This window comes from Fringilla coelebs (assembly GCF_963513975.1).
Source record: "Fringilla coelebs genome assembly, chromosome: 6".
NCBI classification, from domain to species: Eukaryota; Metazoa; Chordata; class Aves; order Passeriformes; family Fringillidae; genus Fringilla; species Fringilla coelebs.
Window position 1 is genome coordinate 48355015 of NC_140034.1, and position 27554 is coordinate 48382568.

The 27554-nt window shown below is 41.0% G+C and overlaps 1 protein-coding gene across 1 annotated transcript in view; it reads left to right on the plus strand.

Moving 5' to 3' along the window:
• Positions 1–25614, plus strand: part of PTPN5 (protein tyrosine phosphatase non-receptor type 5) — a gene marked incomplete at both ends in the record, with an annotated part of 51391 nt that extends 25777 nt beyond the window's left edge. The window contains 10 exon segments of the mRNA XM_084207788.1: positions 878–1069; positions 1071–1117; positions 3759–3948; positions 6824–6908; positions 9227–9306; positions 9792–9929; positions 13260–13370; positions 18883–19043; positions 21719–21832; positions 25521–25614. Coding sequence (XP_084063914.1) covers positions 878–1069; positions 1071–1117; positions 3759–3948; positions 6824–6908; positions 9227–9306; positions 9792–9929; positions 13260–13370; positions 18883–19043; positions 21719–21832; positions 25521–25614 — 1212 coding nt within the window.
• Between the last annotated feature and the right edge of the window lie 1940 nt (positions 25615–27554).

Sequence of the window (27554 nt, forward strand, 5' to 3'; positions counted from 1 at the left end):
AGATGGATGAAGATGGCCTAAAGTTCCAGATCCTGGAATTCAGTGGTGGGCTTGAAATTTTTACTAAAATCTGTGTGGAGAATTTGAAGTCTACTGATGTGGTTTCCAAATAATCTAGTCTTATCACAGCATCTGTGCAAACTGATACGATGAGGAAATTTTTTAGATTCATACAATTTCACACCCTTTGTTAATTTGTAATATAAACTTTCATATTGCAGTTGTGTCTTAAAACTTCACAGGATTCATTATTTAATGGTCATACCATATTCAAATCAGATAATTAAATTATAACACAGTCTGTGCCCCGGCCAAAAACTGATATGGGCATTTTGAGGCCGAGGATCAGGTACATCAAAATTGAGGCCTCTTCAAAAAATGATGGGTTTATGCTTAATTTGGGGTACAGTACCTGATTATTAAAGATGTTCAGCTCAATTATATTAACTTAAGACAGCAATATGTAAATTTCAGATAGAAAGCCATTAAATCACGGGAGGTATGATTTGTAGAATACTATAGTGGATTTTTGTTTTGTAAACAAGCCTGGGAAGGGTAAGAAGCTGAACAAAAGGACAGTGGTATCACGTTGCTTGCGTATGATGGTCACAAGCACATTCCACTTCCACTGTATCCCTGAGTTAAGCCTGGCTAGCTCTGTGGAAACCTCTGTGGCTGAAAGCAGGTTTGAATGGGTAGATGTGAATCCTTGCAACACACACCACAAAGCCGCTCCTGCATGGAACATTCCTGTTCTCCTCAGTACTCTCCAATTCTAACACAGGCAGCTGGAATGCTGCCCCAAAGACCCATGCCCTAGGCTGTATGGAAGGGCTGGCTACAAGCAGCAACTTTTTAAAATGTTTGTTTCCTCCAGTTCTGGCACCTCCTCAGAGCCCCACCAGACCCCCCCTTTCCGCTGCAAGAGGACAGACGGCAGTCTGTGAGCCGGCAGCCCTCCTTCACGTACTCAGAGTGGACTGAGGATAAAAATGAAGATGACTTCCTAGACCTGGACCCCGTGCCAGAGACTCCAGTCTTTGACTGCGTCATGGACATTAAAGCGGAGGACAGACCCGGCTACACTGACGGTCAAATCCGTGGGCTTGCAAGAAAGGTAGGGTAGATGTGACTAACAGGGACAAGTCTGCTCCAGATTTTGTGGGTTTAGGAGTTCTGGCAGGAAGCTTTATTGCCTTTGTGAATGTCACTTTCAGATGTGGTTGTAAAGTCAAGCACCTGCTTTATTTCCTGTCCTGTTTTCAGTCCAGTCATAAATACAAGCATGTTAGCTAAACAGCAGTTTCTGGACAGCTGTCAACAAGTGCTGTTCTAAAGCATCATTGCTTTCCTTTGAATACTTCTGTTTGTGTTTGATCAGTCTCTCACCATTCATCAAGAGAGCAACTGCATTGCATGAAATCCCTTACAGAGCAGTAAAAGCTTTTACCTTTGAAAGAGGTGGGTCTCATTGATATATTTTTTCCCCTGTCACTTGTACTGGAGGACTAATCTTCTCTCCAAAAGCAAACCACAGAAAAAGTGATAGTCTTTAGTATTTCTCATATAAATGAGTTAATCCAGAAGTAAATGAATTATTCAAATGAACCCAGTAGTGAAACTTTGGGGTGGGTTGGTGTACACTGCTTGAACCATAAGGGCGGTTTGAAAAAAGGAGTTTCTCAGGCACGTCAGGAGCTTCTAGAGAGAAGCTGGGAAAGGGCAGTTTCAAGATAAAAGGAAAATCTTTTTCTGTTTTGTGTCCTTTCAGTTGTCTTAGTAAAATAGAATAAAGTCTTGAAGATAGAATTCCTTCAAAGAAATTGTGCAAAAGTGAGGATGTTATGAATTAAAATGAAGTTACTGGGAGGCTCAGCATAGCAAAGTATCACCTTTCTTTATTTCTCAGTTTTCAAGCTTAATTGGAGTGCTAACCATAGTTAATTCTCATCCTGAAAGCTTTAAACAAAGGACAGAACATAGAGTTTAAGAATACAGTGCTGATTTTCTGAAGCTCCTCAGGATGCAGTAAAAAGGAGTGGTACAGAAGAGGCTTTCAATTTGTACTCTTGTAGGTTTAGAATGTTTATCGCTTTATGGTTTCTTATAACATTGTCCTAAAATTTTATACCTTTTATTGTTTTAGTCTACCTTTATATGAGATCACAGTAACCCCTGGGGCTTGTCCCTGAAGCTGCTGCTTTGTTGGTTTTTCATTATAGGCAAGATTGGGCTTGAAATATGTGAGTCATTTGTGTTCTTCACTATCCCTGGTTTCATTCCATTTCTGTCACTTTAAAGATGTGGCATTTTTCCTCAGATGGCTGCTAGCCTACATGAAAGACATTCACTGTATCAAGAGAATTTGGAAGTATTGCTTGGGGAATAATCAATTTGTTAAAATAATGAATTACAATGAAAAACCTGTCAAATAACTAGAAGTGGGACAATGAAAGCAATTGCTTGAAGTTCTCAAACCAGGTACAATGTGAACACTCAAGATATAAACTTGTTTTCAACATACACATGTGCTTGAGAAGACAGACATCATTTCAGGTTTGAGCTGTGCTCCAACAAACTTCATTTACATTACACATTGGTCACTTTTCCTTTGTTTGGGGTTGTGTTCCCTACTTGTGCCTCTTTGCCATTCGTGCTGCTTTTCTCTTGCTTCGCTCTCATTCTTTAACCACCTGTGCAATTAAAAGGGTGGTCAGCAGCTAAATTCAAACACCACTAAATGTTGCTGAAGAAGAAGCAATCTCATTTCCTCATGCTGAAGAACTATTAATGTAGGTAGCCTCTCCTACCTTGAAAGAACCAAAAGCAATCCTTGTCAAATGCACCTGTTTTGGGGGAGAAATGTGGTAGCTGTTTAGTAGCGCACAGGAGGGTGAGGTGAAGTCCTTTGAAAGGTGTCACTAAAGATTCCAGTCTGCCATGGGTGGCATTTCCCCATGCCTGTGAATCATAGCAGGAGGCTGGCTGCAAATCCTTTTGGACAAAATCCTGAGTTCAGGAGAGGGCTGTATCCAAGTGATGACTTCTGTCCTCTCTGGGAGTTGGTCATGCTTGTGTGCCTGCATGGTTTTAATAGCTCCTGCACATTCCTGCACACACCCTCTAACTAAATTTTTTGAGTCAAGATTCATCAAAAATAGGTTTACTGTGTAAATGTATAGAACCTTTACCTAGTAATCATCATATTGTGTGGCTTTATTATTATGTTAAAGATATTTAAATATAGATTCACTGACGGCTTTTGAATCTTACTTTTGTCTGTCATATCTGAGATTAACAGAAGCTCAGAAGTACTTTAAAACTATTCAATGGTAGGCATTTTGACTTCTTTGGTTTGTTGTGTGGCTAACTAACACAAAAAATTCTACACTTAGGAGTATCTGTTTATAATGTGACTGTTAAAGTGTTGGGACCTTTCTTTCACCTTTCTTAGGATGTACAGCTGTGGAAAGAACATTTTTCAGATAGAAAAATTATTCACTGCAGTTGGTTGGCTTTTTGTGTCTCTATTAAAGTTGAACTGCAGTTTATCCAAAGATCTTACCCCAGTAAGATGTTTCAGTATACAAAATCATCTTCTGATTTTGTCCACACAAGAAGCATCACCCATTTTCTTACAGGTAGTGACCAAAACGTCCCCATCAGAACCAGCTGAGTGATTTCCTAAAGTTGTTCATCTGTCATTGCTGGCATCAGTGGGTCTTTTGTAAGCAAACTTTGACTGCTCTGTTTTGCAGGAGAGGTTCAAATGTTTCACTCACACTGGATATGTGCACCCCAGGCTGCTCTGAACAAGGCTTTGGCTATGTCATGTCCCCACGGGAGCAGTCAGCCCGGGAATACCTCCAGAACGCCTCGAACATCCTGACTGAAGAGGAGCTGCACAAGAAAGCACTGGATCCTTTCATACTCCAGGCAGAGTTCTTTGTGAGTGTCTGACCTCTCTCTTGTAGGAGCATCAATAAAAATGGGATGTTGTCTCTCCATAGAAGACCTTGGTATTATTTTCTGCCAGTCTAAAAGTAGTACACGCAAACTCCGCTTCTGTCGGTGAAGCGTTTCATGCAATTCCCAAATTTGTCACTCCTTTACATTACGGTGTCTGAAAGATTTCAGTAGTGTTGTCACTTAAAAACTAGAGAATTGATTCTGGCAAAACCAACAAGAAGAAGTAGTGTTTGTTTCATAAGATTTTGGGGTTTTTTTGGTTGGTTTTGTTGTTTTTTTTTTTTTTTTTTTGCTGATGTATATTACCTTTTTAACAGCAGCAACAAAAAAAAAAAAAAATCACTAGAGTTCAGAAGAAGAGCCACATTTCCTATAAGCATAACTTTTTGAAAGGTGTCTGGAGTTGCCCTAGGGATGGAATTAGTCCTAATCCACCCTCTTTCCTGTTGAATACTTAATGTGGAGCTACTTTCCAAATCTTAATGTTCTCTGGTTACCTGAAACGCGGTGTGGCTCTGTCATTCAGCAGGAGCTATAGAAATTATGTATTACTGGGGTTTTTTTTCTGCACAAAAATAATTCACTAGTTGTAAACTACTGAAGTTAATACTGCCATGTCAAATATTCTCTTAAGCATGAAATCTCAGCAGAGCAGAGGAAGATTATTGCAACATTACAGGCCTTTCAGCCTGTCCTCTTTGTGACCTCTAAGTGTCTGAAAGGGAAAGACCACTCTGATTATCACTTGCTGTCCTCCCTCCTTGTGCGGTTTCAGGGACTTTTTTTCCCTGTATGAGAACAGGCGGATACTCTTGGCTTCTGTTTTAAAGCAGAACACAAGGTATCTGTGGTCCTTAATTCCTTTAGTGCTGTAGAAGTTGAAGGAAAGCAGCTTTTGTGTAGGCAAAGCCCTGATTCTTTTAAAGTAAAGTATCTATTGCTCCTTTAGGGAAGGAATGTTCACTTGGTGTCTGAACTGACTGCTGGACTAGTCCGCATACAGTTTCAGCAGTCTTTGAGCTACTCTGTAGCTTTCAAGCAAAGAAAATATTGTTAGATGTAGGAAAAAATACACTTCATTTGTCTGAGAGATTTTGAATTAGGTTTCCTGGTGTTCATAGAATCATCCAGCAGCCAAACCATCCCAAGCTATTTTCATTCTTTAATGAAAACTGAAAGAGCACAAAATGCTGTGCAATCAAAATGTCATTTTTGTAATTAAAAATTTTAAGCCAGTTCTTCTTTTATGAAACAGTTACCACCAGCTAGCTCTTCATTGTGTGTTTTCACTCTGTCTAACCTACTTGGTTTTCAAAGTCCAGATCCCAGATGAAGCAAGCAGTTGTTTAATTTTGCAAGAAAAATCAGGGAGGACATTAACAGGGCTAAATCCTGAAATTCATACAAGATTTAGAGTTTTTACTCAGACAGCAGTCCTGTTGATTTCACAAAGAATTGGCTTTGCAGTGAATGACTTAAGACCCTAAAACAGCCCGTGGAGCTTGGCTCAGGAAGAGTTTGACTTGACTAAATACCAAGGAACAATTGAGAAAAATATGAAGATTGTTCCTGTGCAGTTCTTGAAATTGATAGGAAATTACTTCAACCAAACATTTTTGTCCTTATTTGCCTCTGGTTAAAGCCAACAGTGTGCTCAGTGCTTTGTAAGAGATGGAGTGCAGATAGTCACCTAAGGTTACAGAGCTGACCTCAGGTTGTTCCAGGGCAGATTTAGATTGGATATTAGGTAAAAGTTATTCACTGAAAGGATGAAGCACTGGGACAGGCTGCCTGAGGAAGTGGTAGAATCACCATCCATGAAAGTGTTTGTAAACACGTGGGTGTTGTACTTAAGGACGTGGCTTAGCAGTAAACATGGAGGTGCTAGGTGAAATGTTGGACTCAATGATCTTAGAGGTCATTTTCAGCCTTAATAATTCTATGTTTCTGTACTCCATAGCTCTGCTCATCTCAAGTTTTCCCTTTACTTGCCTTGCGCAACCCTGATTCCTGTTCCCCATCTGTCCTGTAGTGGTCTCTCAAATCCAGCGTGCAGCAGCTGGGATGACCAGCTCTGCCCCCCAGTTCCTGTGAGCCATATCTCTGTTGAGGCTGGTTAACACATCCCTTCTCTTCACTTGCCTCCCTCCTCCAGCTGCTGGAAGGTTCCTGTTTGTTCCCACCTGGCATTAGCCCCTTACTGAAGGGGATGAGCAGTGGGGAATAGGAAGCCCCTCCATCTTTGTGTGTTCCTTGCATCAGGGATAGGGAGTGCAGGCAATCCCTGAATCTCCCTCTGCTGTCCTTTTCCGTGGAGCTTGGCAGCACGATGAGCAAAGCGGTGACGCTCCCGCAGCTCCATGGAGTGGGGTCAGCACACCAGCCTGTCATCATGTGTGTCATACTTTGTTGCTGGTGCAAGTGCCCAGCAAATTATTAACTTCCACCCTCAGAGAGGAAGCGATGTGAGTCAGAAAGGATGGTCCATCCTCTTGGAGCGGTGTCTTGCGTTCCACCTCTTGCATCGCTCTGTGCCTACACTTGCAATTCAGTTCTAATAATATTAGGAGTGAATATGTCATGCGTGTTACTCAATGAATTAGTCACTAGGAGCATTTTCACATGAAGGATTTCAGAAAAGAAAGTGACAGAAAAAGGAAACATCAATCATACTTTGGTGGTAAGTTGCTAGAGGTACTGTACAATATGTCCCAGCTGACTTCATCACTTTGCCTCCCTCGCAGGGAGGACGTAATGGGCTTGGGGTTTTTATACCTCCTGGGAATCTAATAATACTACTTACTGTCTCTTATTTCTCGTGGGTTTTTGTTTTTCTTTTTTTTTTTTTTTACAGGAAATTCCAATGAACTTTGTTGATCCAAAGGAATATGATATTCCAGGCTTAGTGCGTAAGAATCGCTACAAAACAATTCTCCCAAGTAAGTTTCTGCTTTATAAGTAACTGGGGCAGGGTGGTTTGTTCCACATGCTGGAAGGCTTTGCATTTTCCTTTCCAGAGTGCATGTCACCACAACGTATTGTCCAAAAGCCATGTTTATGGAGCAGCAGCATGGCTTCAAAGCATAAATCAAATTTCCAAAGAGGTACAGAGCATGAAGAACCGAAATGCTGCGGATCCTCAGGGAAACATAGGATTTTTAGTTATTAGAATTGCATCATTTGGTGCTGCTTAAAAGTTGTACCCAAGAACTTGGCTTATTAAGATGTTAGTTAGTGATTTCTTTGATTAAATTTCTTTTGAAAGACCAGATTCTAGCAGCATTATTTTCCTGACTGATGTTTTTTCAAATGCAGACTGAGAATATTTGGAACTGGCCTGATGGCATTAAGATGACACAGAAAAGTATTTTTCTTTTCTATTATGCTTGTTTTATTTATAGGCAGGAGTGGGAGTTTAGAGAAACAGTTTGGTACAAATTTTTACGAGTGTCATAATTTTCCCCTCTCTCATACTTTAAGGTACTTTGAAAAGTGATACAATTAGATGTCATGCCTTTTTTTTTCCCCCTCTAAGCTGTTGTTGGAAGATGGTACCATCACTACAGTATTTTTTTGCAAAATCCAAAAGGTTCAATGTCAGGTTAACAAGTGCAGTAAAGTCAAAAGTGTCCTCAGCTATACCTAACAGTCAATGAATCCAGATTGAAAATGGTTTCAAAAAAGATTATTGCAATGTCTACAAACTCCAGCAACTGCAGCCTGATGTGTGAAATTCTTTTGATGACTTTGTACTGTACCTCAGACCAGAAGTGTAAAAGCATTTAACACCTTTCACTATTGCTGTGCTAATGGTTGAGGTGATTCATTCAAGTATTAATTTGCTGGTTTTGCTGCAACGGGAAGATTGCAAAAGTGGATATTGATTTCAGATGCCCAAGGTGCCAGATCTCTAAGTGATCTGTATATTCTGAATTTGGTATCTCTTCGTCTCAGCCATATGGGTATCTGCCAGCAGCCACTGTTGTCACTTTGACCTCTTCATCTCAGATAACTCTTTCATCCACCCATCTCTCTAGATGTTAACAACTTTATTCTGGCCTTGTAGTGATCTGAGCTTTTTTTTCTGAAAGAACTTCTAGCAACTTTGTCCCTGACTGTGGCCACAGGATGGCTTGATATTGCTGAGGAAAGGAGAAGTCTGAGTCTGTTATCCCACTGCTTCCACTTCACAGGGCTTGATGCTGGCAGTAAAGAGGGGTAGAAAGGAGACCTAAACATTCTCTTTATGCTTCAAAGCCAAAGATCCCGGGAAACATGAATCTGGTCTGTCTGAGGACAGCATTTCATGCTGCCTCTGTGTTTAGTACTGTAAAAATTACTGTGTGCTCTGTCCTTAATATGATATTGGGTAAAGCACAATTTTTGCATAAATTTTATCTTATTCTGCTTTCTAAGCCAGCTGAAGTTTTTTAAGAAAAAGGCACCTGTGATTTGTTTTTAATATTATCTTGGTCATATACACTGTTGCTGTTTGCTGAGGCCTCTGTCAGGAGGATGTTTCTTGTCAATGGTAACAAACTGAGTAGCAGTGGTCAAAGAGGATGAATGTGGGCCTGTGTCAGGTCCCATTAAAATCAGTGAAACAGCCATTGACTTCAGTAGGAATCAGACTGAACTTCTTAAATGGAATAATGTTTTCTTTTGTCATCTTATTAGAACAAGAATAATGCTTCATAAACAGCCTCAATGAAGGAGACTCAAGTACTGAAGAGACTTAAAATGCAAGAGACTGTTAATATTCTTTAATTTCTCTATAGCCATTATTTGTTAATAGCACATCTTGGAGTGTGGTTCATTGCAAGATGAAACTGGGAAGGAGCTATTGTCATCTGGCTTTCCTGGGTGCAAGAAATGCATGCTTATGTTTTGGTAGAAAAGCTCTTCGCTATCATTTCACAAACAATATTCTAATGCCTTTGAAGCCAGAATGAGTCTGTTGACCTAACAGATTGAGAAATAATTTCCTGTAGCAGAAAACTGCTTTTCCAGAGTCATGCTGAGACACTGACTCAGGACCAATTAAGGCAGGCTTCAGAGAGTGGGTGAAACTGTCAGAAGGCTGCAAATTACCCCAACCAGCCTTTCCCTTTTTTAATGGTCTTAACATGGGGGTTTTCTAAGGCGACTCGCATCCGCTGTGATGGCCATGAATGCATGTAAATGTCTTGCTCTACTAAATAATCTTGTGTGTCTCCTTCCTCTGATAAACTATTCCTTATCTCCTTACACCTTTCAGATCCTCACAGCAGAGTGTGCCTTACCTCAGCTGATCAGGACGACCCCCTCAGCTCTTACATCAATGCTAACTACATCAGGGTAAGAGCTATAGCTCATTCTGTCTGCCCAGCCTCTATCAGCCACTGTTAAAGTAAACAGAATTGCAACACACCCTGGCTTTTAAAGGCATCCTAGCTGATCTGACTGCTCTTCTCTCCTGCTTGCATTAGCTGAAACCCAGGTCTCAAAGTGTACCTGTACAGATTTAAACCAGACAGAAACACGCTTCTGCAGTTCTTGGTGCAAAATTCCTTGTCAGCTGGCCTAACCAAGGCACTGGATAATCAGCCTGAGTAAGGCTCATGACCTAGCCAGAGTTACCTCAAGACTTTAGGACACTCTTTACGTGAGTCTGTACTGTGGCTTTGCTCTGTGTACACATGTGCAGGAGAGAGATGGAGAGGAGAGCTGGTGCCACAGATTCAGCATTTCATCCAGGATAGCTCTCTGCTTTTTAGGAGCAAACCTTCAAGGTTATGGTGGACATCCCTGTTAAAATTGATCTCTTGTTCTTTTGTTGGCAGGGCTATGGAGGAGAGGAAAAGGTATATATTGCTACTCAGGGACCGATAGTTAATACTGTCACTGACTTCTGGAGAATGGTGTGGCAGGAGCGTTCTCCCATCATTGTCATGATTACCAATATAGAAGAGATGAATGAGGTAATGCTGTTACATCCAGTCTATATTTTTATCTCTACTCCAGCAGTTATTTTCAGCATAGACACTAAGCCAGCAAACAGAAGTTAGTTCAGTGGCCTGTGCAATCAGAGCCAGCATTAAATTCTTCAGACTCAGAAGATGAGGGCTTCTCTTTCGCTTCAGTTTACTGTGAGTCCTGTTTTACTGACTTCTCCTACTGTTGATTTTGCCATTTTCCTCTCCCAGCTGACCTGAAACCCCTCCTAACCCAGCTCTATTTGCAGGCAGCCTTTGAAGTTCTTTCTGAAGGAATCAAAAGCAATAGTACCTCAAAACTGCTAAGGCTGAATACTTTTAATCAGTGGAGTTGCTGCTGCTTTATCTTGCATTTATTACTATTTGATGTGTACATGCACATTTCATTGAGGAAGTACCTGATTTCTGTATGATAATCAACAACTAGAGCTGACTTGGATATTCCCCTGAATGTGTCTAGGGAATGTTTATGAAATACTGAAATTAAGATGCTGAAACTTTCTATTTGCCACCTACTTACATAAATTAAGCTGTAGTGATGTTTGTGCTAATCCACCTAAGGTGAATTCTTCTTTTTTTTTGCAGTTTATAATACTGCAGCCCTCCAGCTGTTCATTAGTTACCTGCTGAAATCTTTCCCCCATAGCAGAGTTGCAAGAACTTTGTGCCTGGGCTTCAGCTCACAGACAGGTAGCTGAGCTCACATCTGCCTTTACTGGCAGTGTAAGATGTGAGGAACTGGTCTGGGCATGTATTGGGCTCTGCATCCTCCCCCACCAATAAGCAGCAAGGCTGGGTGGAGGTATCCAAATGTTGTTTCTTAAACTGCAGCACCTTGTATGACAGGCTTGTCCTTGAGAACAAATTGGTAATTTAGGTTAGAGATTTTTGTTTGGAGAAGAAGCTTTAGATGCTTAGAAGCCAAAGAATATGGGCATACATCCAGCATACAGACAGAGTTGTAATGGCTTGTCTGCTAGCTGGAAGCTTAGTGCCCATAATCATGCACATGCACAAACCTTTAGCTTTTCATAGATATAAAGTAAATATGTTCATGTCTTTTTTCAACTTCATTGAAAAAAAGACATGAACAAGACTGACACAGAATTATGATGCTTTGCAAGTTAAAAATGGTCAGTCATTACAGCTGGCTCATTGGAAACATCCTGTCAAGGATTGCTGATGCAAGGCAACAGAGTATGTTGCTGATCTCAATGCTTTGTTTTCAGTCAGGTTTTAAATTTGCACCTGCCTGTATCTGAGCAGCAGCACTGAGGATCATTAATCAAAGTTGCCATTTTCTGGCACATACGACATTAAAATGTCGTGACATAGTCAGTGCACCAGAACTTCTGCAGACTTTGAGGTTTAAAGAAGATGCAGAGGAAATGCTGGTCCTGAATGACATATCTGAAGTGTTCTTCAACTACAGTTTTCATAACGAGATTGTATAACAGGAAGGCAAAATAACCTTTGTGTCTGGATTGCCTCCTACCTGAACTGACCAAGTGCTTTGACCCTCTGAGTCTTGAGAAGCAGTGCACTGCAGTGCTGATGCACTATAGAACTGGAGCTTGCTATGGCCTGTCTATCACAACAGGGCTACTGAGTCTTTCCTGGTACATTTTGTGTCAAAAATGTATCAATGTCAGCAATCTCAGCCATAAATAAAGGTCCTTTCATGTAAACGTCTTCTATGCTCACTCCATTTATCTGCAACACTTCTATTAATAGATGAACAACAGGGCTCAAAGTACATAGATTCAAACCCAAAAGTTTTGTTCAGCAATGATGCTAGTATGAGAGACTTTGTGTTCTTCCTCAGTGCAATGGCTTCACCAATGTGAGGATTAAAAGTTCTGCACCTCAGCCCTCTGTCACTTCTAATCTGAATTGACAGACAACCCCCAGAAATGAGTGGGCAATCTTACTCCACTCCTTTAAGCAGAGCAGTGTCTGTGCTATTGATAGCTGGTAGCACTCTTGACGCTTTTTGCAGTGGATTCTGCAGCTTATGAGTAGAGGAAAAAAACCACAATCTGCATAAATAACTTTACAGAGACACAGTGGGCCACACTCCCAGTGGGTTATTAACTGATGTACTGTGCAGATGGAACAACTCTGATTCTCCCACACAAAAATTTTGACTCAGTAACTTTGCAAGGTACTTTTCTGTTGTTAGTCTTTCTACTCAAGTGGAATTACGTTTGGTGGGGGAGAGAGAAAAATGATTCAACTTGTTTCCTCCAAGATTGTGTACAGCTGTGTAAAAGAGGAATCTTACAAGCATCATCTTTCCTGAGGTTTGTTGAATAGCAGATACCTGCTCCCCTGTGATAATGAAATAGCTTCTTGCATTATCACAAGGGAGCCTTTTTCTCAGACTCTGCCTGATTCATGTCATTCCTTGTCCATGAACTAATTTGTGCACCGTATTGAAGTGCCTGTCTCTGCCTTTGCATATTGATTAATTTAGAGAAACTAAATGCAAAACCACAGTCTTTTTTAGCCCTCCTTCAAGGATTAGCAGGACCTACAAATTTGCACTGGCTCTTCTCTAGTGTATTAGTACCACAAAGGACTGTAGCAAATGGACTATAGTCTCTGTGTTTCCAAGGGTCAGGTTGTGCTGGCTGTATCTCTTACTGGTTTTTGGCAAAATCAAATATAGTAGTCCAATCTCTCTCACAGCTACTGATGCCTTTTAGTTCCCCAGCTTTGAAAGATTCTCACTGACAATTTTAAGTGGATAAATTTTGTGGTACAATTTTGGTACATAATCTATTTTCCCAAGCATCCCCAGTCATGTTATTTTGTGCAAAAACATATGCAAATGATCATTTTATATTCAGAGAGCACTGAGCCATTATAAAAAATAGAAAAGCTCTATTTTGTGTTTCTACATCAGTATATATGAAGCACAGATATATTGGTAACTAGTGTATATTATACTAATCATTATTATCTCAAGAAAAAGTTTAATTTAAAAACACAAGCACATTGCCACCAGCCTCTCTAATGAACCTTCAAAATGCACATCAGTTGCATAAAGATAAATAAGGATGTGTGTATTTAAAAGCATTGGTTAGTAATTACTTGATTTGTGCATTTTTAATCAAGCAATCAGGCTATTATGGATGCAGCAAAAATCAGCTGAAATGTGCTCCCTGTTTAGTAAGTGAAAGCTTGTACTTATTATAGAAACAAAATTTATTCATATTCATCTATGCATGTGCTATATTCAATTTCAGAGGAGAAAAAAACCGAGCCTCCCTTGATACCTGCTTAACTGGATTTGTTTTATATTGCACACAGAAATGCACAGAATATTGGCCAGAGGAACAGGTCACCTATGAAGGAATAGAAATCACAGTTAACAGAGTCATACAAGCAGACGATTACCGTTTAAGGCTCATCACCCTAAAGGTAAATCATTCCAATGTACTTACAGTAGCTTAGCTGTCTAAAGCTATAAATGCAGATGTTGAGGGGGAGTTGTGTAGAAAGCTCCTGCACAGTGTAGTGCTGGACAAATACCACTTTTCATTACTGAAGTCATCATAGCTTTGCCCAGTTCACCAGCATGAAAGTTAGAGGAAAATCAGCAGTCAGAGGTTCAGGCTGCATGTGTACAGTCTGAAAGCCACCAGGCCAGTTCTAGTAGTATGGGTTCACTGAGTAAGAAACCAGTGACTCATTCTGTGCCTTTGTCCTCTGGGTTCATTGATCAGTTAAAACGAAATGTCAGCTCACAGAGAGCTTCTTAACTTTGCAAGTGTAGCTTTATATACCAGTGACCATTCTATCATCTTGTGGATAGAAAGTTTCAGTACTGGTTTAATTTTTTAAGTACTTTGGTACTTTAGATAAAGTAGTATCTGAGTCCCTATTTTACAACTCTTTTCATTGCTAGGTTCTAGAATATCAAGCTACATGTTTTAGTAACAGTCTGTTTACATAAACTTCATATGTCTTTCATCTGCCAGATCTACCTTGACCTCAGTATAACACAATTTCTTTACAAGATGGAAAAACTCTCCTTCTATCCAACCAGTTTCAAGCCTCTTCAGCCATATGCTAATGGGCAGAAAGCCAGCATATGACATCCCATGTCTGGATTCAGAGTGTAGAAAGTCTGTCACTCATGCTTTTGGCAAAGGCAGCAAGGAGAAAAATCACACTCCCTGACACGTGGGAAGTGAAGAATATCTATATGTTGCAGACTTGCAGCTCATCTGGTTTTGCTTTTCAGTTAGACAATGGTTTTGTTTTCAGTACTAGTGGGTCAGTGTCTCATCTCTCCACCCTCAAATGTCAGGATGTGAACTGCTGAGTTCTAGATCTGAAATAAAGATTCCATTTAAGTTGTCTTTCTCTAGAGTTGTACATTTACCATTTAATGGCAATAGTGGAGCAGCAGCTCTAAACCATGCATACATTAAGTGACTTGGTAGTGAAAACTGGAAAAGCCATGAATTGACTTCAGTTTGCCCTTAAACAGGAGTGTTCAGAAATACATGATTACTGTATGCTTTACAGAGTGGACTGTCATTTTTCTCTCCATATAGGGAACAAGATTTGTCAGGTTTTGGGAATTTAGAAAAAGCTCAGGCTAGAAGCAAGGCTTGTTTTCTGTTCTCAGAGAAAGCTGCCAGTGTCTAGCCACTGAGTCATGATTTCAGCTACAGGATACGTGTTGTAGACTTCAAACTGTCTATTATATCTTGCTTCCTCCTAGCTGTTCCCAAGTCTTCTCAGTCCCGAGGTACCATCAATACAGAATATTTTTGTTCAAGTCAAAGCAGGAAGTGTACAGAACCAGAGAAGTCAGGATGCTCCAAGCAGAAGCATAAAACTTTTAACATAGCAGACAAAACTGAAGGCATCCGGAGTTCATTGCTAGAACTTTGTCTGTTTTCTGTTGCTGTCAACTAAATGATTTATGTAGTGATTCATGTTTTTCTTCAGATGACTTTTACTTTTCTCTCAGTGTTATTGACAGCATTTTTATTATAATTTTTCACAACTGAGTTAAGAATTGAGTGTTCATATCTTCTGTGACTCACACATAGTCACACATTCAAAAGCAACTGTGTTTCAGAGCAGTGTTGATCAGGTTTACAATACTGAGCTTGAGTGTTATTCATGATAACTAATTATGCTCTCTTAAACAAAGTATTTTCTCCCTAGGATAAATAACTTAAAGCCAGACTCTGTGATATGGTAGTAAGAGTCTCTGTTCCTGAAGTGAGCTAGACACAGACTTAAGGGTCCTGTGGCTGTGCTTCAGTGAGCACTTTAAGCCCAGTGTAAGATGGAACAACATCTCAATGAAGCTGAGCCTCCCTTTGTCCAGCTCTCTTGTTCTGATCCTTGTGACCTCTCCCGTGTGCCCTCACAAGTGTTTCTGACTGCGTGCTAAGTCAAAGGGAGAAACTGATCAATCCATCTGGAAATTAATCCGTCTCAAGAAAGGAAAATGATTTAACGTGATTGCTTTCCCAGTCTAGTTCACTGTGGAGCTGTGCAAAAACTCTGTCATCCAAAGAGAAGGATGGAAAATGCACAACCACAGAGCACTCTTAGCATCCAGTGATTGACAAGCATAGGGAGGGACTTGGGAGTATACGTGACAAACTATTTTCAGATTTTTGTGCCTTGTTCTTCAGAAAGAGTTATATTTGTCTTCTTTTTTTTTTTTTCTCTCCAACTCAGCCAACCATGGTTTGAAGGGAGGGTTGTGGAAGCTAACATTTCTGTTCTTGGACCTTTTGCAAACATTTACTTTGCCCTGTGCCAGCTGGCTTGTGCAATGGCTTCAAGGGTAAGGCCAGTTCCCTAGGCACCATGTTACTATTTTGCACCTTTAGAAATCAGACAGAAGGATATCACTTAGAAAACACAAAATCAGAAGCTCACAGTGCTACTTGGCACTCCAGAAAGGAAACAGCACATTTGCTTTATTCATAACCATGCTGAGACAGAGAATCAGAATTTGTGTCTCTCAAAAAGAACTGGACTGCAGCTAGATACAATTCCCACCTTCCATACTGCCTCTGAATTTCTCACCATGTCTAAGAGAAGAGTAGAATTGACAGGAGACCAATATCAGTCTGTCTGTCAGAAGGGATAGAAAAATAAGCTCCCATCTCTCTCCCTCATCTATTTATCTAGCTATCAGAGACAGAGATATGGCTTCTGGCTCTCTGTCTGTCAAATACATTATGAAAGCAATTATGTCACAAGCACGGCTCTGGCTTTGCTGAATGAATCTGTCAAGAGGGAACAGACCGCCTGGAGTGTTTTGCACACAGCTCTTGGCACTAAAAGAGCAGAATATTTTGTGGGGGGAGGAATTTTTGGGTGGTTTTTTTTTTTTTTTTTTTTTTCTTGTAAGGCAGTTTACTGAAGTGCAGTTGTGACATTTGAAGTCCAGATTTCTGTGTTGTGTGTCTTCCCGTTTGGGTTTCTGTTCCATTTAGCATTCACATAATGGTTGGGGTTGGAAGGGACCGCTGGAGGATCATCTGGTCCAAGCCACCTGGACCAACTATAGCAAGTTCCCCTAAAGCAGGTTGCATGTGCTTGTGCCCAGGTGAGTCTTGAATATCCCAGAGAAAAAGACTCCACAAAATCTGGGCAGCCTGTGTCAGTGCTCTGTCACCCTCAAAAAATTTTTCCTCGTATTCAGATGAAACTTTTTGTGTTTGTTTGTGCCTCTTGCCCTTGTCCTGTAGCCAAGCACTACTGAAAAGAGGCTTGACTCATCCTCTTGACACCCTCCATTCAGATCCTTAGAGATTTTGATAAGGTCCCCTCTCAGTTGTCTCTCCTTCAGGCTAAACATGCCCAGTTCTCTCTAAGTGAGGTGCTCCAGTGCCCTAATCATCTTCATGGCTCTTGACTGGACCCTCTTCAGTAGTGCCTTGTCTCTCCTGAGTTGGGCAGTCCAGAACTGGACTCAGCACTCAGGTGGATGGAGTGCCCCCTCTCTAGGGCTGATAGAGAGGCAGGATCACAGCTCACAATCTGACAACTCTGCTTTTCTCAATGCACCACGGAATACCACTGGTCTCCTTGGCCACAAGGGCACTGCTGGCTCGTGGGCAGCTTGTTGTCCACCAGCTCCTTCTCCACAAAGCTGCTTTCCAGCTGGTCAGCCCCCAGACTGTACTGGTGCCTGGGGTTATTCTTCTCCACGTGCAGGACCCTGCAATTGCCTGTGTTGAACTTCATCATTTCCTCTCTGTCCAGCTCTCCAGCCTGCCCAGGTCTCATGGAATGGCAGCACAGCTTTCTGGTGTGTCAGCCACTCCTCCTGGTTTTGTGTCATCATAGGAAACGTGCTGAGGCTATTCTCTGCCCCTTCATCCAGGTCACTGATGAGCGAACTGAACAGTGCTGTGGGCCTTCAGCTGGGCTCTTGGCTGCAGACCATGGTTTTTGAACCCATTCAGCCAGTTCTCAATACATTTCACTGTCCACTCATCTCATCTATGCTTCCTGAGCTTACCTCATGAGGAAGTTACAGAAGACAGGGTCAAAAGCCCTGCTGAAGTCAAGTTAGGCGCTATTCCTGCTCTCCCATCATCCACCCAGCGAGCCATACTGTCATAGGAACCTTTCAAATTGGTCAAGCATGATTCCCCCCTGGAAAATCTATGCTGAATAATTCAGATAACCTTCTTTTCCTCCACCTGTTTAGAGGCGATATGCAGGGTGAGCTATTTAATTGCCTTTTTAGGGATGGAACTGAGGCTGACTGGTGTGTAGCCCCCAGGTCCTCCCTCTTGCTGTCTTTTTGAAGACTGTAGTGGCATTGGCTTTCCTTCAGTCTTCAGGCATCTCTCCTGTTCTCCATGATCTTTCCAAGATGATGGAGAGTGACTTAGCAGTAACATCTGCCTGCTCCCTCAGCACTCCTGGGGAGATCCCATTGGAGCCCATGGATTTGTGCTTCATGTTTACCTAAATGCTTTCTAACCCAGTGCTCATTAACCAAAAGGAAGTTGGCTCTTTCTCCAGAATTTCTTGCCTTCAAGGTCTGGGATTCCTGAGGGCCAGCATTGGCAATGAAGACTGAAACAAAGAAGGCATTCAGTAACTCTGCTTTCTCTGTATCCTCTACCACCATGGCTCCAACTTCACTCAGCAGCAGGGCTACATTTACTCTGCTCTTCCTTTTGCTGCTGATGAAACTGAAGAAACCCTTCTTGTCCTTGACATCCCTTGCCAGATTTAATTTCAAATGGGCCTTAACCTTTCTTGTCACATCTCTGCATACTTTGACAACATTCCTATATTCCTCTATTCCTCCCGAGTGCCATGTCCCTTTTTCCATATTCCATAGATTTCCTTCTTGTGTTGGTTAGTTTTTTGTTGTTTGGTTTTTTTTTTTTTTGCCAGAAGCTTCTTGCTCATCCATGCATGGCTCCTGCCCTCTTTGCATGATTTCTTACCCAGAGGGATGCACCGAAATTGAGCTTGGAGGAAGTGATGCTTGAATATTAACGAGACGTCTTGGATTCCCTGTCTTCTAGGGCTTTAACTCAAGGGATTCCTGCAGTTAAGTCCTTGAAGGAATCAAAGTTCTGTCTTCCAAAGTTCAGGCTTGTAATCCTACTTACTGCCCTTGCTCCCTCCATGTAGGATCCTCCAACATCTCTTGGTCACTGCAGCCAAGGCTGCCCTCAACCTTCTCGTGCCCAACCATGTACTTAATAAAGGTCACCTCTCCTTGTTGGCTCCTCCAATACCTGTGTCAGAAAGATCTCATCAGTGCTCTGCAGCAATCTCCTGGACTTGTGTGTGCCCAGCCATCTTGTGTTTTCAGAAGATGGATTTAATCTTCTCAGTCGGAAAGGGATGTTTCAGTATCAATTTTACAATGAGAAGTTCTTGTAAAACTTTTGTGGTGTTTGTCTTAACTGGATTGCAGAAAGGAGAAGAGGTCAGAAACCTGAAACATTACTGGTACACGTCTTGGCCAGACCAGAAGACACCAGACCAGGCCCCTCCTCTGTTACAGCTAGTTCTGGAAGTGGAAGAGGCCATGCAGAGTGCAGAGGAGAAGAATGCCCCAGTGATTGTTCACTGCAGGTAAATAAACGTTGTGTTGGAATTTCAAGGGCTTCTTTGCATACAATGACACGGTACAGAGACTGCCACACAGGCCTGCAGTCACACCTGTGTAATCTTGCCCAACTGCTTCTGAAATGTGCTTGGAACTTCAAAGCTTTAATGACAATGATTTTCTATTTCCAAGTGTTACATTAAGATACAGGTTGAGTTGAACATAGAAGCTGGCAGTGGCTCAGTTACTTGTAAGGATAATTTCATCTCATTTGCCTTACCAGAAATATATGCCTTTAATTATCTATGAAGGGCCAGGTTAGCAAAGATTAGCATATGTTAGGTGAAATTGAGTAGGAAAACACATGCAAGCAGACAAATATTAGCATTACATTTTAAGCATCAAACACCCCTGTGTTGCAGAGTCCTTCTTTGCCTTTTTTTTTTTAATAAGTCGTTATTATGTCGAAGATTAAATAATTTAAATATAATACATAAATGAAAGAATGACAAAACTGGTTACAGCAAGTCCTAATTAATAGTCAGGAAATGTATGCAATTGATAGTAAAACTGAAGCATCCGTAAGAATCCCTGGCAAAGATTAAAACTTCTTATATGGAAGGAGCAAAATCTTTACAGCGGTTTGATGCCTGATGAAAAAATTGTAATTATCAATCAGAGCAGAATAAAAATAGATGAGGATAGATACTTCTCTTCTGTCCTCAGAAAGAAGTGGGATGATGTACTTATCATTTGTAGACGTGATGAACTATGTTCTTTTGCACTGCTACCTAGGGAGCATGTTAAGCATCAGCAACCACTATTAAATCAGATATGCTAGTTGATTTTCACCCAAGAGTGGTTTAAAAAAGTTGGTTCACACACTCTAAACCACTAAAGTTTAATATAGATGAATTACAGGTCTTGGAAAATTGGAGAAGTTCCACAGGTCTAAAAGGAAGCCCTGTTTTGCCAGTGTTTAGGAAGGTTTAATATGGTTACTTGAAAACTACAGTCTGTTCTCAAAAGAGTTGTTTCAGGTAAGTAGCAGAAAGCCTGATAAGAAATGCAATTTATCTTGCCAGGGTAATCTTCCATCATTTCGCTAACATACATTTTGCCAAATTTATTTTTGTACAGAATATTGCTTAATTTTGCATAATGTTTTCTAGGAAACAGCAGATGGTTGCTCTCCAAAAGCCATAGTAAATGGGTATTATACAATGAGAATGTTTTTAAAGAGCCTCTTGGCAGAAATGGTTGGTAGCCTGGTGTCATCACAGATCCAACTGTAAGCTAATATGGAGTAATCAATATTAAAATGTTTGCGTGATAGCACGTGTCCAGTTTTTCTGTCTGTGTTTTAAAACAGATGTGGAAAAATTTGGGAGAGTCCAGATGAAAATAAGAAACGGTTTGTAAGGAGATCCTCTTTGTCCATGGAAATTTGTGACACTCTAGGAGCTCCTTTGAAGAACTATTGCTGCTGGTTACCATACCACTCTCCACTCTTGCTTTGCATATTTGTTCTGTTCTCTTGTATGGTGTCATCCTCATGGCACTGTAATAATCTGGGGAGAAATGGGGCATTTTTATTTGAAAAAAAAAAAAAAAGTATTAAGAAACAAGGAGATAGGATTATGACGTTTTCTATGTGGATAATGTGCCACCCAACGCTTTCTCAGCCACTGAGAGACCCGCACCTTGCCCTGGGACAAGCACTGCTTCTTTTATCTAAAAATGGGTGTTGTTCCCTCCCTTTGTAAAACACTGAGGTGACTGGATGGTAAACAGTATCAGGAGCTGTGTGCTGTTATCAGTTTGGTTTTGGTCAGTAGAATATAAAGGACTTGTGGGCAGCTGTGAACTGTGAGCTCCACTGTTGCTTGAACGTTTCTTGCCAGTGGTTTTGCTTTACAATTTTCTCACAATGTAAATGAAAGTAGGATTTCCTGTGGTTATGTCAAGTAATTATTCCTGAGTATGCTCACTTAATTATTTCATGCATAAGAAGGGCTTCAAGCATTTGCTGGTAGTTTGTTAGGTGATGAGAAGAATTCACAGCTTCTATAGCACTGTGCCTTTGAAAATAAACTCGGTTCTGGTCAGATACAAAAGAGTTCAGAAAATTTTAGGAATCTTTTTTGGTACTGAATTTGTTGTATTCTGCTCTAATTCAAATTACTAGATTGCAGATCTGATCAGAAAATGGCATCAGACTTACTATACTGCTGTTAGCTTTAATTATTTAAGCAAGAGTTGGGATTTTTTTACTCGACTCGTGAATGAAAATTGCTTCGAAGAAGCTGTTAAAATTGAGAATTTCAAAGCAAATTTGCCTTCAGAGCAAGGCTTGCTGTCGAACCAAATCTTACTAAGAAATGCAGACGCTTTTTCACAATGGTTCAGTGAGAGGTTTAACAACGTATTGGGTCAATGAGTCTCCAATAGTCCATTTTTAGCGCTGTATCTGCAATGTTCACCCTTCTGCTGTGAGTGGCTCACACTTAATCATGTCATCCAGCAAAGCTGGTATCTTTTCCTAGTTATGACTTTCCATCTGGAAGCACCCAGCTGGGAAAGGTCGGAGGGACAAAAGGGATGATGGGGTCTGTGCTGCTTTAGTGGCAGGCGTTTGACAGGAAAGCTCCAAAATCCTTCTGACATCTCCATTGCCTCTCTCTGCTCTTGCCTTCCTTAGTGCAGGCATCGGGAGGACTGGCTGCTTTATTGCCACAAGTGTCTGCTGTAAACAGCTGAAGAACGAGGGCATAGTTGACATTTTGCGGACAGCCTGCCAGTTACGGTTAGACAGGTAAGAAAGCTTGCTTCCTTTCCAGGAAAATAAAAAGCAAAAATGGTAATAGTTCCCCTTTTTTAAGGAGAAGAATGTAAGAGGGGAAGAGCAAACCTAAGGGGAGGCCAAGAGACAACATTCCTCTGACTTGTAATCTTTGCCTGAGCAGTAAACCTTACTGAAGAGCCCTAGAGCTGATTTAGGTTCATGGCTGGCATCAAAGTCTGCACAGCTGTCCATCTCCATGAAGCAAGGGGCAACCTGTTACCAGCTGAGGAGTTGGCCCCATGTGTTCATACAGAAGCAAAGGCTCCAAGATCTGCTGTACTTCAGATCAGAGCCACAGATCATCACTTTTCTCCCAGGAGGAGTAATGAAAATTTATCTCATATACCAGAGCTGTGAGCCATGGTAGGAGAGACAGTGCCTGGGGAAGGAGAGTGCACAACCTGGAGTGTTTGCAGACATATGAAAGGAGCTGTGAAAATCTCCACAAATTCAATGTTTTCCAGTTAAGCATTTCTTAACACACCACCTTGAGTTTGATTATTAAGTAAACAGACTTGAATTTTGTACCAGAGATGTTATTTTTCCTCTCCCACTGGTTTCAAGTGCCATCAAAACATGTCTCAGTGCTCTCTCTAATGATAATGATAAATGTAGTCGGGGGAAGAGATGTCACGAAAAACATACCAAAGATTTTTCTGAGGGAAAAAAAAGAACCTCAACCCCACGCTGAACTTTATTTCAGAGAAGAAATTATGCTCAGTGGGAGGCAAAAAATGAAATGCTTGCTGCCCTGCTGAGGCTCTGATAGACAGGGACCTGCAGGGGCTTAGAGATTTGGCTGTTTCAGTGGATTTTAGCCCAGACAAGGGAAGGCTTCTTGAGAAAAAGAAAAACAGATTATGAATAGTGAGTGCTGATTATCCATGGTCCAGTTAAATATCTGTCTGAATGTGAAATATCTTGTCTCTGTGACTAATGTTACACAGGAAAATTGCCACACCAATGAAGGCTGAAGGTGCCTGCTTACAAATGTGTGTGATACAGCAGGCCAATTGCAAATACTAGCTTTGAAGGGAGAGGGGAACTGGCAGTCACTTTAAGACTCTGAAGAAGGAAAATCATACTTAAAGGACACCATAGGGGAAAAGGAAGACTGCAGGAGCCTCTGTAGCTGCCATGTAGCTCTCAGGAGTGGGATGGAATAGATAAAAGCCATTTAAATGTCAGGGGGTAAAATACTGAAGATGGAAAGCAGATCACCATCCTTCCTACAGAAGAGCATGATTCCTCCAAGGAGTGAAAAATAGGGCTTGTAGTCTTTTGGAAGTCATGCTGCCACCCACTCTCATTTTCACTAACTCCCTCCAAAATCTCCAGGAGACTTCAAAAGTAGCATGAGAGGTTGAGACAGTGTCCAAGCAGCTGTAAGAGGGAAGACTGCGTCTCTTCCTCTTGCCTGATGATTACTGTCTAGGATGGTAAGGAGTCACCAGAGACTTAGGGAAAGAAAGCTGATTGATTGGAGGCCAGAGTAGATGTCTGAAGGAGTGCACTTCCCTGCTTTACACAGAAATAGAAAGGTTGGCATTAGCCCTGAGAACCATCTTTGAGGTTGCCATGTACCCAGGGGACAGAACAAAGGGGTTTTTCCTTTCATTCCCTCACAAATCCTTTGGGAAAGTTCTGTGCACTGGGCTTTGCATCAGTGGCCAACAGATGGTCCTAAAATAACCTAGTATGACTAAAGAGAGGAAGGAATCATTCCTGCATCCTTCCCACAGTGCTGAGAGACATTTGCTGTCATTGCCCACAATGCAACTCAGATTTCAAAGGTTTCTGTGGCAAATAGGGGTGAAAACATAATTCTGTGCCAAAGCCTGGACAGCAAGCACATGTCATGGTGTGCATATGTGTGGCAAGGGAGGAAGCCACCACAAAGCAGGAAACTGGATAAAAAGGAAAATAATTTCCTGTGGCCTGAATCTCAGTGGACACCCTGGTGTTTCTGCTGCTACAACTTCAGGGTGCAACCCCACTGTTCATGGAACTACTTGGGGAGAAATTGTCAGATATGACAAATGTTCCTTGTGTGTCACAGTCTGACATAGATACATTGCAGTGCTGTGTGGGGCACAGAAGGACTCAGGAACAAATCAACTCTGAGCTTGTATTAAGGGGAGCAGATGGGGAGGAGATGCTCAGCTAGGAAATTATTTTTTTTTAAGAAACACAGTGTGTGTTTCTTACCTTTGCTAGATGATGAGAGGTTAGAGGATAAGTCCCTGCCCTCCCCTGCTCATTGTTAAGTGTTATTTCAAGCAGCTGCTTAACAAAATAAGTGCAAGAGGCTGAAGGACAAGATTGTCTTTCCTGTTCATCTTCCCCTTACTGATATGGCTGCTGTGTGACCTCTAATGGTTAAGCTGGACCCCTTAGAAAAGGGCTGTCCCCAAGGAGAGTGCTGGCAGTCTGCTACCCATTTAGCTTAGAGGAAGCAACTTGTTATTAATGTCCTCTGGTGAGGTTTCTAAGGGAATGCACCACATATGCTCTTCCTCAGACTGACACAGTCTGGTTGGCTCCAGTCACCCGTGGGTTCCCATGTTCATCAGCTCCCCTTGTCATTTCAGCCTCCTTTTGGCACCACGCTGCTGGATCCATGCACCAGTGTACAATTCTGTGTGCACTTTCTGTGAGCTTCACTTATAAGTTTTAATTGCCTTCATAGTGGATTGTCAAGAGATCGTATCACTTTTGATGGTACTCTTAGCAAAGTTTCAAATGTTAGTAGAATCTGCTTAAAATTAACAACTCCATCCTGATTGGTTTTGTTAATTTCTGTCTCCCCCTGCAGTGCTTATATGTTTATAGTGGCTACTTGCAGAAATACACAGGCTAATGACACATGGAAAATCAAGCTACTTTTGCTCCTGCTTGCATTTCCTTTCAGGTTTTCAGTTTTAAAGAGAACATTAAAAGCTGAAAAATAAGCTGAACCAAAGCAGGTTACTGTGCTGAGGGATATTTTGCTATCTGAGTGTGTGTAACAGTCAACTCAGTTACAAATCTGAGTTGTCCTTTCTAAAGTAACATTGTGTGCTCCAAAATCCTGATGGCCCTAGTTCTCTGGTTAACTTGCAAGAAGCTTGATGTGGAGTGGCACAGAGGAAAGAATCCTCATTGCAGAATGGGAAAGTTGCATCAGTTGTCTGGGCTGGTGTGCCTTGGCCCGACCTGGCCCTCTTTGGTCCCAAATTCAGTCCCTAGTGCAGCTGTGAAGTCTTGAAGCTGCTTCCCCTCTTTGTTCCCCTGCTCCCATCTATCTCTCCAGGGCTTTGGGGTGGGAATTACTTTTTACAGAAGGGTTCTTGGAATACAGGTGCTCAGGTAAGATAAGAGTGAATGATGATGGTGATGCTTTCCTGGAGGAGAGCCTCTGCCAAGGAAAATAAATGAATGTAAAGCCTGTTCCCATTCTCACTACCTTCTGTTCCTTGCTCAGCAGACACTTTCAAAATGGAACTCGAGGTCAGACTTGAAGCTGGTTGCAATCAAAGGGCACTTCTCACTCATTTCAGAAAGCTTTGGAATGGACCTTTGGTGTGGAGCATGAGCTTCATGTTAGCTGTGCTATTTCCTCATGTGTTTGCAAGTAATAAGACTGCTGTTTCCCTCCCCTTTTCTTCTTGCCTTTCAGGGGAGGAATGATCCAGACTTGTGAACAGTATCAATTTGTGCATCATGTCATGAGCTTGTACGGAAAGCAGCTTTCTAGAGCAGCAGAAGAATAAGTGTTCATGATATTCCTAAAGGCTAAAGCCAGGAGAACTTTTGACTGCGCTCAGATATATTTCAGATCTGATAAGAGACACATGGTAACCTGGCTGTCTTAGCTGGAAAGATATTATTTTACTTTGATATTGCTTTTATGCTCTTGTTTGCATTGACATTAAAGAGCTGAGGTACGCCTTGTCTTAAACATATGTGACAGGACGTCATCTTCACCAAAAAAGGCTTATTTATACTGTAAATAATTATAGTAGCTTCATTTGTTACAAAAGCAAGAAAAAAAAACAGAAAAAAAATCCACTGTCTTCAGTTTGTTCTTTTTTAAAAGGTCATTGCTAATATATCCAAATACAGTGTGAAACTTTTTGAATTGTCATGCTGAAATGTGCCGTATGTTGACTAAGCTTGAAAGTAAATTTTTGCCTCTTTCTGATTGTTTTTACATATAAAATTACCGAATACTGTGTGTATCGTAAACCTTCTGAGCCTCTGCATTGAAAGACTCAAGTAGATTTGCATTGAAATGATGTTTCACACATCATGTTTGCTTGTTTATTTTTTTCTAAAGCAGTCCACTACCAGTGTTATCAGAACTAAAGGGGAAACAAGATTTCAATGACATGAGTCAAATTCTTGCCTCGAATTCTTACCAGCAGTGTACCCCAGTATCATCACAGTGGGGTGAATCTGAGTAGACATTAATCTGAACATAAATGCTTCGTGCTTTACCTTTTCTTTGTCAATATTTGGGCATTTTAGTCATCTGGCAAACAGATTGTATTTCTGCAAATAGTTTCTATTTTTTACATAGAATAGAATTTCTCCTGAAATCTGAGATTCAAAATCAGGTGAGGAATTTTTTTAGTTCATCTTTATTAAAAGTCTAATAATAAAATCACTTTTATTCTATGAATTTATACTTGTTTCAAAGCTTTGAGGGTAACCATGTGTCCAGTGCCTATTAAAATTAATGCAAATCCTAAAGGCAGCTTAAAAAAAAAAAAACAAAAATCAGCGTGAACTTGTTGGCTGCTTTGTGATAAATTTGCCCTCAAATCAAATTTAGACAATAATTAGCCCATTCTAACCATTGGTCCAGGCAACAGCGTTTCCTTTCCAATAATACAGACTGCTGCCTGTGCTTTTTGGTTTGGACTTCAATCAGGCTGGGAAGATTGTAGTTTGTGTTTAATGCTTAGAAGAGAGCACACGTTTTAGTGCTTCACTGAGCAGAGAAAAACGGAGGTACGCAGGATCCTTAACGTGAAAGATGAGTGTTTTGTGAGTAGAAGCTCTGATGACCTACTAAAAATATATTTGCTTCTCTTTATTTGTAACAATAACCAAAACCCACTGCTTCTATTAGTGCAGAAGATTCTGAGAATTTACTGCACTTCCTAATCAGGAGAAGGTAAAGCAGCTCTCAGAACAATAAGGGCTGATCCTGCTCCCACTGATGTTTTGCCATTGACGTCAGCAGGTGCAGGGTAAGGCCTGAAATGTTACGCCTACAACTTCATCACTGTGGGGAAAAAGTTTCCCAATATTTCAGTACACATCTTTGTGTTTATTCTGTATCCATGAACCTGTAAAAATCCTGTCTGCAGGGTTTGCATGAATGTGTGGCAAAACGTGTTATCTTTAAACCACTTGATTTTATTGCTGTATTTGAAATATTTCCTTCAGTGAGAAGCTAGCAGAAAGAACTGGCATTCTTTTTTAAAATACTGGTGATAGTCATTAAAGAGAGCAATAAACTTAAGCTTTTGAGCATAACATGACTGTTTTATGTAAGTCTTGATAGCTATATTCTCTGTGCTACCAACTTCTTTGAAGGGGTAACACTATTCCAACTAAGCACTCCTTTAAAATAACAAAATAACCACTGATATTCTGGTTAATGTTAAAAGTGGAACTCCCTGTAAATATTTTTCAGCTTTTC